We start from the raw sequence: 10,236 nt of genomic DNA, 5'->3' as shown, positions 1-10,236 counted from the left end.
CCCCCCCCCCCCCCCCCCAGTCCTGTATTATGTGTTTGAGACCCCACAACCCATCCAGTCCTGTATAACAGACAGTAAGTTTTTGTGCCCCCCCCCCAGTCCTGTATTATGTGTTTGAGACCCCACAACCCCTCCAGTCATGTATAACAGACAGTAAGTTTTTATTTTGACTCGATCCACTTCCCACTTAGACCTGTATTATAGACAGTGTTTTTAACCCCTCAAACTCAGTCCTTCTCATTTGTTACAAACAATAAGTGTTTTTTACCTTGAACAGTCCTGTATAGACAGACAGTAGATATTTTTAACCCGCCCCTCCAATACACACCTTACATCTTATTTCAAATTCTTCATTATGCAATTGTTTTTTCATCAGGCTGATTTATGTTTTTTTTCCTATCTTGTAGACGATATGTGTCAGGAACATGGGGAATGGGATCTTCAGTTGCCTATCGCACATGGGGAAACAATGGTGCAGACTTTGCTGATGACGAGGTACAGTTAAGACGGGTCTAGTCTGTAATGTCAGTTGATACTGACTAGACGTTCAATATTCTGATCACTGTTTGATATGCCTACATGAACCAAATTGAGGAAAGATTATTGGTGAAAATCCTTCTGGTGTATCAATATATAAAATGATCTTAGCGAAAATTCCAGTCATGTACTGATATAGCAAATGATTATTCGGAAATTTCTCCTTATGCGTAATGATATTGAATGTGATAATTGGTGAAAATTCTTCTGTTTGTACCAATATAGAAAATCCTGATTATTGAAAGGTCTGGTCATGTGATGGTATAGGTAAGGATTGTTAGTGATATGTCTCTTTGTGAACGACATAGAAAATGATAATATGTGGAGTGCAATGAAGAATTTTGTCAGAATTACATTCCATTATTAACATAACTATGCCCTATAACTAACAAAATTACGCCCCTTCATTAACAATTATACCCCATCACTAACACAATCTTGCCTCTTCGCTAACTTTATGTCCTATCAATATCTAAATCACGCCCCATCTCTGACATAATATTGCGTCATCAGCAACATAATTGTGATTTTGCCCCAGCCATTAACATATAATCGGCTCCAATTGTTTATGTCATTCTGACCTATCAGAAATGTATAACTATACATCATCGGAAACATGATTACCTCTCTGATACATACACACGGTAACGGTTATTTTAATTTCCCCTGGTTTGAAATCTGTCCATTTCATATAAAATGTCATTTACTACCATGCATGTTGTTTTTTCACTTGTAATCATTTGATTAATTCATTGTGAATATACCATTATTAAACTTAATGTCCCATAGTGAATGACCAAGCCATCTTGGTTTAACGACAGGTATAAACCATAGCGGAGTTTCCTCTGGCCCTGACACAAGACTTCGACATTTTGACAGATAGAGCGTGGTGTGGGTCACAATGTCTAAGTCTGGTGTCAGGGCCAGAGGAAACTCAGGCTAGTGTATACGTACATGTACACCAATACATGTGTGTACTTTGTAGATTTTCAAACATTACCTCTGGAAGTGTAGATTTCAGTAGCCTATTATTTGTTGATGTATTTTCTATATGAATACATGTATGTGTGTATTTAAGTATTGAATATGTATATGTTTATAACAAAATGTCGCATTTACTTTTCATTTGTTGTAAAACCTGAGATAATGAACGGACTTTTGTCAGCCTTTACCGTTTTCACACGACTAACACTGATTAAACTTGTCCTCTAACGGTGCCTGTCATCATTGTTAAAATCCTTAAAACATGTTACATCTAGTTTCACAAAACTCCCTTACCACATACCTGTCCATATGGATTCTTGACAAGTTATTTCAGGTTGGTCCATGGATAATTATTAATTAATGATTAATCGAGTTTGGAATCTAGGCCATAAACAAGTACTTTGACATGGTTGTCCTTCATAAAATGTATTAAGTGCCCATGTACTTAAATAATTGATAGTTTTGAGAACTTTTTCATAAAAAAAGCTAAAAACTAGAAAGTACAGATTTTAGTGGAAGTTTATTTCCTTGGAGACCATGTCGTTTCAAGTATCGGTGACATACTTTTATGGAGTATTGATTGTCCCCAGGTTATATTATGTGCAATTATATGATGTTAGATGAAAATGACTGACATTGAAGTCAGTTATTTTTACGATGATATTATCTTTAATGGAAAATCAGTGAGGGCTACTTTGGAGGAAGTGTCTTCTGTAGTAAATTATAGAAAAGTCAATGTGAGGTCTGACACAGTGTTAGGTGTGCTAATAGTATTATTGCTGATTTCCCTGGTATCCCTGACATAAACTGGTGCATTGCAATCTAATATCATCTGTACCTAACTAAGACTTCCTGGTCTACTCCCGATTACCTGGTTACTACCTGTTCCAGTTATTACCTGTACCATACAGGTATTACACAATACCCGACTAGGTCACACCTGGCAAGCATCAGTCTGTACATGTAGTCTGAGCCAGTTGGATATGTTTTCCCCCAAAATACAATTGAGAACTTGCTATAATACTTCTACAGTTACAGGCACAGCCGGTAAACAGCCAGATTTATTTTTTTGAATTCATATATACTGGTAAATGAAATTGAAATGTTTTTTGATATTTTATTATTACTGTAAAGTGGACGCCACATCATATCATATCATAGTTCTTTATAGTACATTTCAGTTAATAACATGTTTTTCTTAAAATACCACTTCTTCCTTGGGACTTATTTTTGTTTTATATTTGCTAGTTGCACACATGTTGCTTATAAAAATTACCTGTGTAGACTTAAACTTTTGAAAGGTGATATTCACTCAGCTTATGATGGCTCCTCTAGTCCATTTTGATACTTAGGCTTGGTGTAGAATGCCTTCTTTGACCTGCATTTATAATGTTAAATATGTAGTTTTTTAAAAAGCATTTCTTTAAAAATGATGTACATAAACATAAAAGGACATAAACACACTTTAAGAAATATTATCCTAAACTGTTTGTGTAGTGTCACAGTTGATACTATGTAATCTTTTCAGCAGTGCGATGATGCATACCACTAGTCATACCGTTAAGGGAAACTCGATATGTGGTATTATTTAATTTCCATTTGCTATCTTGAATATATTGACCAGTTTGCATCAAACTACAGGATGTTTTTCAATTTAAGATAAGACATAATTAGAGCTTAATTTATGCTGTTGTTGCACTTGGTTGAATTCTGATTGGTCAATAGTTTCTACAAGCTAGCCTATTTGTACAAGTTAAGTGGCTTTCTCCAGACTATGCCTTGAAGGCTGCTATTAAAGATGATGCTGATCTGTGCATGATTACTGATGTTACAGCTGGTATCTGATCACTGACATGTCATAATATGTGCTTCCTTAGGCTTGCTTCAATATGGACAAACTTTGTCTACCTCATGTGTTTCTGTGTGGTACAGGTAGATTTTGAGGGTGACCTGTCTCACCTGCTAATCTAGTCTGATATATAAGTGGACACTGCCTATATTATTATTTCCCAATTTTGATATTGCATATTAACTAGTGTGGAACTAACTTTTGGTTAAAATTCATTGCCTTGTTTTATTTCTCTTTTTTACACTTTGCTTTCTAATTTTGCGTTCTTTTCACACATATTTCTGTTATATTTTTATTTTATTCATTTTTATTTTTATTATCATTTCCTTTTTTTTGCTTTTTTTCTCCAGAGAATTTCTATCAACCGTCGATAAGAACATCTTTCACAGCAAAGGACCAAACTCAACACATGCCGTTAGTTGTGGACTTTTGTCACTCTTTGCTTACTGTGATCTTTACGATAATCATAATGCAAGGAAGATAGCTCTTGCAATAATGCGCTGTCACAAATATCTCTGTTACTGTAAGTGTTGAAAAGAGGTTCAGGTTTTATATTTAAAACTGCCCCAGTGGTATAGCATATATAATATTACATTCCGAGTTTAGTTTAGGAACATGTACAACCTGGAAATTTGATCATCACATATAGACACAGAAATTTGATTGTGTATTGTAATTTGATGAGTTGGAAAGTCACTTGAGTATAAGGAGTGGCTTGAGCTTTCATATGAGTGGTCAGTTCTTATGAGTGGTCTGCCATGACATAAATCATCAGCTCTCAAGCGAGTGGTCATTTCAGTTGAGTGGTCACCTCACAAATGAATGTGTCAGTTCTCATACAAGCTGTCATTTCTGATGAGATTGGTCAGCAATCACGTGAATGAATATGGTCAGCTCTCATTTGAGTGGTCATTTCTGATAATAGTGGCCAGTTATCACCTGAGAGGTCAGTTCTCATAATGACTGTCTCAAGTGGTCCCATTATAAGGTTCACTCACAAAGACTACCAAGGTAATCACAGGTTGCTCACAATGATCTCTAATGTCACTTTTTCAGAAAAACTGATTCATAATCTGTTGGTCTAAAATATTATAAAAGTTAATTATCAAATCTGCCTTTGTCCTTTGGCAGCTACCAGTACCCTGGTATGTCTAAACTTGTTTTATGATTGCAAGGATAATTAGGAAAATCAGAAGGTCACTGTTACTACCAACAATTATATAAAGTCACTGGTATATAAACCAGCCTTACTCACCAATTTAACAAGTCACAGGTACACAAACCAAAATATACCCACCAACTTTGTACTTAAATCTGTAAACAAGCTCCGTAATATTGAAATATGAATACATGTAATAAGTAAGGTTTTCATCCAGTAACACAGCTCTGCTGTACTTGTGTTTCTCTTTCAATGGTGGTGAATTGGAAACTTCAATAACCATATTGTGATTGTGTCATTGTAATTATCTAAATGAATTAGATTGCATGTTTTTCAAGGGAGATAATCCAGTTTGGATATGTCCCATAATCAATGCTAATATAATCATTATTTTTGGATAATTGTATGTTGTATACAAATAATTATACTTGTAGTTTGTTGTTGATTATTATATGAATGTATCAATGCAAAATCTCACCAAGTGCTCACATTCGTTTTTATATATTTTGTTGTTGTATAAAATATACCTATATACATGTACTTGCAAATTATTTTCCCACCTTTAATAATCCATTATGTATTGAAGGTCATACTTTGTGCCAGTATGACTAAAGCTAAGAACTTTGTAATAGTTCTAGAACTTTCAATGTCAAAACAATTCTGTGTCAATCATTCTGTCAAATTCATTAAAACAACTTATTAAAAACGATGTTCCAGACTTTTGTCAGCCTTATATTGACTTCAAAAATTGTTATTGTTCTATTGAAAGTAAACATTTAAATATTGCTTTCATGGTTGCAGATTAATTAAGAAAATTTCAAATTCCTGTCAAAAAATGGTTTTCAAGTTTTGACCTAACAGTATAATTGTTCAGTGTTGGGAGCATTCATGTTTATAATTTTCTCATTTGAACAGTGATTCAGTTTTAGCCATGCATTATATTCATAAGGTAAACCCAACAGGCTGACATGACAAGTTTTGAGAAATTTAATGATATTTGTAAATGATAAACAGGCGTTGTTTTCAGTGAATTACATAAGATTTTTATGTGTGTGACAATACTGTAAATCACTTCTATTTCCACAGATATTTTCACAATGGCGCAGCGCTATTTGAAAACTTATTCTCAGAATTTCTATTTATATGTACTTGAATAATCATTATTTTTGAGGCTTCAATTTGCTTCACAATTGAAATTCAAGTTATTTAAAAGGTGTTAACGTTATCTAGCAAAATGAAAGTGGTTTACAGTATTGGTGTAATATTGTGATTTATATATGTACACAAACGTACATATTCTTACATATCAGTCTGACATTCCTTATATTATATACTTGTTATGGTACAGTACCAGGTACATGTAAATCCTATTATTGTCTAATGCAGTCTCACCTTGTACATGCTTACTACACAACATATGAAGTAATGCAGATGGTGCAATACATCTTGGCCTAGTTTTTTCAAAGTCTGATCAACTTAATTAGCACTAAATCAAAAAAAAGAATCGGGGGGAAGATGTTCAAAAGAATTTAAGGTCAAAATTATATGTCTGAAGATAAGGAAAACAAAAAGCATTTGTAAATGTTCAAATATTTCTCAGAAATACATTTAGCATGCTGGAGCTCAGAAATAGCATGTTGAAATTTGTGTTAAGGTGTCGTTAAGCTAACCAGACTTTAAGAAACTGATCCCTGGTATATTATCACACTATCATCTGTATCTGGCTATCCTATAATCCAACCTGTCTCTTGTCAGTAGTAGTAGCTGGCTAGAACTTGGAAAGAGTTACACCCCTTCAGTCAAAGCAATAAAGAAATAGTCAGTTTGTGAAAATTCGTTTTAGATATTACTGTTTTCTTGTCGTAGATCTGTTATTTGTTTCAATTCCTTGTATTTTATTTGAGAGAGTAGTAATACCAAGTATTTCTAATGTTGTCCATCTCAGCTATAATTTTATAGTCAAACAGATTGATCTGAAAGGAAATCAAAACGTTTAGCAAGGAATGTTGATTTTTAAATCTCTGAATTTTTTTTCAAACCATTTTTGGTAATTTTTTCTTACATATCTGCCAAAACATTTATGTACTGTATATAGTGAGTGCTATTGTGTAAATAACACTTGTACATGATCTGAAATAAGTAATGCTTTAAAAAATTGTTGATATTTATTACAATATCTGCAATAATCGATAATGACAGGTAACTGGATTAGTGATCTCGCCTTTTATTGTGCAATGTAATGCAGCTACCATATCTAACTATGATGACCATTCGTTCCATTATGTATATTATTTTGACTTGGACCAAATAGGCCTTGTATTTACACAGGATAAGTAATACCTGTACTGTCAGTACCCAACTGATCTAATTAATCCTCTGATTGATGATTAGTGTTTATAACAGAATTACTTAGTATGTGTAATATTAAATGTTTAATTTAGCTTTTAAAAATCTTATCTTACATGAGTTTCCATTTCATATGAAATGAAAACGAGTGTAAGACCCGTTATCACATTATCAAGATTTGTGGCAGTTATTCGTGTAAATCAACATTAATTGTAATGCAACCTTGTAATGTAAAAAGCCACCATTTTGACTCCAGTGCGTAAGTCTGTGACGTCATGTACTTGTCCTAGGTGTGACGTCACAATTGAAACTTACAACCAATCACAGGTTATATTTCATGGGTTAATACGCCAAAAAATATGACATTGGTATATTCACTGGATAACACACTACATTATGTGATAAAAGTGTTTATTTTTGTCATGTATACAAGAGTGATGCAAGAAAGCAAATTTAAATTTATAGTTGGTAAATCATTTAAAGTGCTCAATTTGAGTAACCTATTATGTTTCAAACCATGCCTATTCATTGTGCCATTTCTTTTTTTAACTCAGAGCAATAATGTTTTTGAAAGGTATGGTAATGGTTTTTTTCTAATTTGAATATCCTCATATTTTGCTCATCGTCTATTTAAATAACGTAAAGTAATACATTTCGAGATATTACATGGCATAATGAGGGTTTGTTTGTATGTGACAGAATTAATTTGTGTGAGTGATCAATATCGGCCTGCTCCGTATGTATACCTCTTTACCATCCAATATTAACCAGGGTTAATAATAAATTCATTGTTGAATTAAACATTAAACTTCGTTTGTTCTTTATATTCCTCGGATGTCTATTACAGGCAAAATACCTGGTGTGTTCACAAGTTAGGTCTTGTCAAAATGTTAATTTGCTTTTCATCTCAAATATGAACTTGACTTTTAAAAAATCTCCAAACGAAAAGAATATGTTGATTTCAGTCCTCAGGTCTGAAAGGCACCCGAAGAATAAACAAACTTTTAATTACATGTAAGGTCTGACATGAATTATTCAACAAAGTCACAGAGATAGAATCATTTCACATATATGAAGAGGAGCTTTAGAAACACCCCTCGCGATCTTGATTCGTGTCATTTTTTTAGAATCGGGTTATATTGGAACTTTAAATACCCAAGTCAGGTATTGGTGTGTGACTTGAACTCTTGTTTAAATTGACATAAAACTCTGTCCATGTACAAACATGAAATAAAGAGTACTAGTAAGTTAGGCATCTGGTATACACTGATGTAGGTTATCTCACCCAGCCACTGATTGGAAATTTCGATGATTTCTGATGTAAGACTATATAAAAGGTAATATGTGGGACACTGAAAGTCGGCCATAGCCAATTATTTGAACAACTGCCTCGACATGCTGCATGACATTTATCATGACTCTTGGCCTTGTAGTTCTGAATAAGAAGTGGCTTTTTAAGAAAGGTTGGTGATGAACATGGGACTATTATATATTACTGTAGTATAATCATGCGCACACACAGACTCTGGAAGACAAATTTTACTCAGTAGTGAGATACTACCTGTACCAGATAAAGATAGTGGCCTCCGCCTGTGATATGTCCCCTGAGAGATGAATGAGGTCTAGCATATGTGGTTATGTTTGGAGAGCCATTCACTTGTTATCCTAAAGTCTAAATTTGAAATGTAGCTTTATGTTGATATCGGAGGCACACTAATTGAGATTCGAGCATGTGCTACCGGTCTGAAGAACTGGACGACCTAGGGTCATAGATAGTTGGCCAGTAGGTACCTGGGATGGGGTGCTATAAAGTTTCCTCATTAAATTGACCTTGACCTACTTTCAAAGTCACTGGGGTCAAATATATATGTTAAAAATTTCAAACAACAATATCCTAAGAACTGTTTGGACTAGTCATGATATTTGGCCATGTTATGTAGACCAGCAGTGCGAATATTTTTCTCGATTACAGTAATGAGGTCAAAGGTCAACTTTAAGTGCTAGTCAGGGGTCAAATGTCAACATGGGTTAAAAGCTTTAACAATCTTCTCCTCAAGTTCCGTAAGGCCCAGGGTCATGATATTTGACCAGTAGGTACCTGGGATGGAGTGCTATAAAGGTCCCTCATTAAAATGACCTTGACCTACTTTCAAAGTCACAGGGGTCAAATATGTTAAAAACTTCAAACAACAATATCCTAAGAACCATTTGAATTAGAGTCATGAAACCTAGGTATGTTATGTAGACCAGCAGTGCAAATATTTTTTTGTATTACAGTAATGAGGTCAAAGGTCAACTTTAAGTGCTAGTATGGGGTCAAATGTCAACTTTGGTTAAAAGCTTGAACAATCTTCTTCTCAAGTTCCAAAGGATCCAGGGTCATGATATTTGGCCAGTAGGTAACTGGGATGGATGGAGTGCTATAAAGGTTCCTCATTAAAATGACCTTGACTTACTTTAAAGGTCACAGGGTTCAAATATGTTAAAGGTTTCAAACAACAATATCCTAAGAACCATTTGGACTAGTCATTCATGATATTTGGGTATGTTATGTAGACCAGCAGTGCAATTATTTTTTATCAATTTCAGTAATGAGGTCAAAGGTCAACTTTAAGTGCTAGTCAGGGGTCAAATGTCAACATTGGTTAAAAGCTTTAACAATCTTCTTCTCAAGTTCCGTAAGGCCCATGGCCATGATATTTGGCCAGTAAGTACCCGGGATGGAGTGCTATAAAGTTTCCTCATTAAGATGACATTTACCTACTTTCAAGGTCACTGGGGTCAAATATGTTAAAAATTTCAAACAATAATATCCTAAGAACCATTTAGACTAGAGTCAAAATACTTGGGTATGTTATGATGACCAGCACTGCCATTTTTTTTCTTAATTACAGTAATGAGGTCAAAGGTCAACTTTAAGTGCAAGTCGGGGGTCCAAGGTCAACATTAGTAAAAGGCTTAACAAATTTCTTCTCAAGTTCTATAAGGCCCAGTGTCATGATATTTAGCCAGTAGCTACCTGGGATGAAGTGCTATTATTGAACTTGATCTTTAGTTATAGATATGATACACAAATTTAGCTTTAACAACAATAAGACATTTGAGGTCGATGTCTTCATGAAATCACGGAAGCCTTCATGAAATCACTTTCATTTTTTTGTATATGTAACCATTGCATGAGCTCGTCATGTAATTTATAAACATTATCGTACCATTATATAAGGTTATATATACTTTATTTATACACACTTAACGTTATATCCCGGACTTAGATAGTCAAATTCCGTGGTTTTACGTCTATGGAACAGATTGAAACAAGAGAAGCTATTTTATTGCAGTCCGATACGTTTTAAAAGGGACT

At 34.2% G+C, this 10,236-nt stretch overlaps 1 protein-coding gene across 1 annotated transcript in view; it reads left to right on the top strand.

The window, feature by feature from the left end:
• The window catches only part of LOC110453900 (mucin-5AC-like), a 13,612-nt gene extending 6,420 nt beyond the window's left edge, over positions 1 to 7,192 (top strand). The window contains exons 3-4 of the mRNA XM_021503112.1: positions 408 to 495; positions 3,721 to 7,192. Of these exons, the coding sequence (XP_021358787.1) occupies positions 408 to 495; positions 3,721 to 3,744 (112 nt within the window). The 3' untranslated portion in view covers positions 3,745 to 7,192. The remainder of the gene's footprint in view (positions 1 to 407; positions 496 to 3,720) is intronic.
• The last annotated feature ends 3,044 nt before the right edge of the window (positions 7,193 to 10,236 follow it).

Source organism: Mizuhopecten yessoensis, unplaced genomic scaffold (genome assembly GCF_002113885.1).
Source record: "Mizuhopecten yessoensis strain PY_sf001 unplaced genomic scaffold, ASM211388v2 scaffold7547, whole genome shotgun sequence".
Taxonomy (NCBI): domain Eukaryota; kingdom Metazoa; phylum Mollusca; class Bivalvia; order Pectinida; family Pectinidae; genus Mizuhopecten; species Mizuhopecten yessoensis.
The sequence above is the reverse complement of the archived record's forward strand: the minus strand, read 5'-3'. Positions and strand labels throughout refer to the sequence as shown.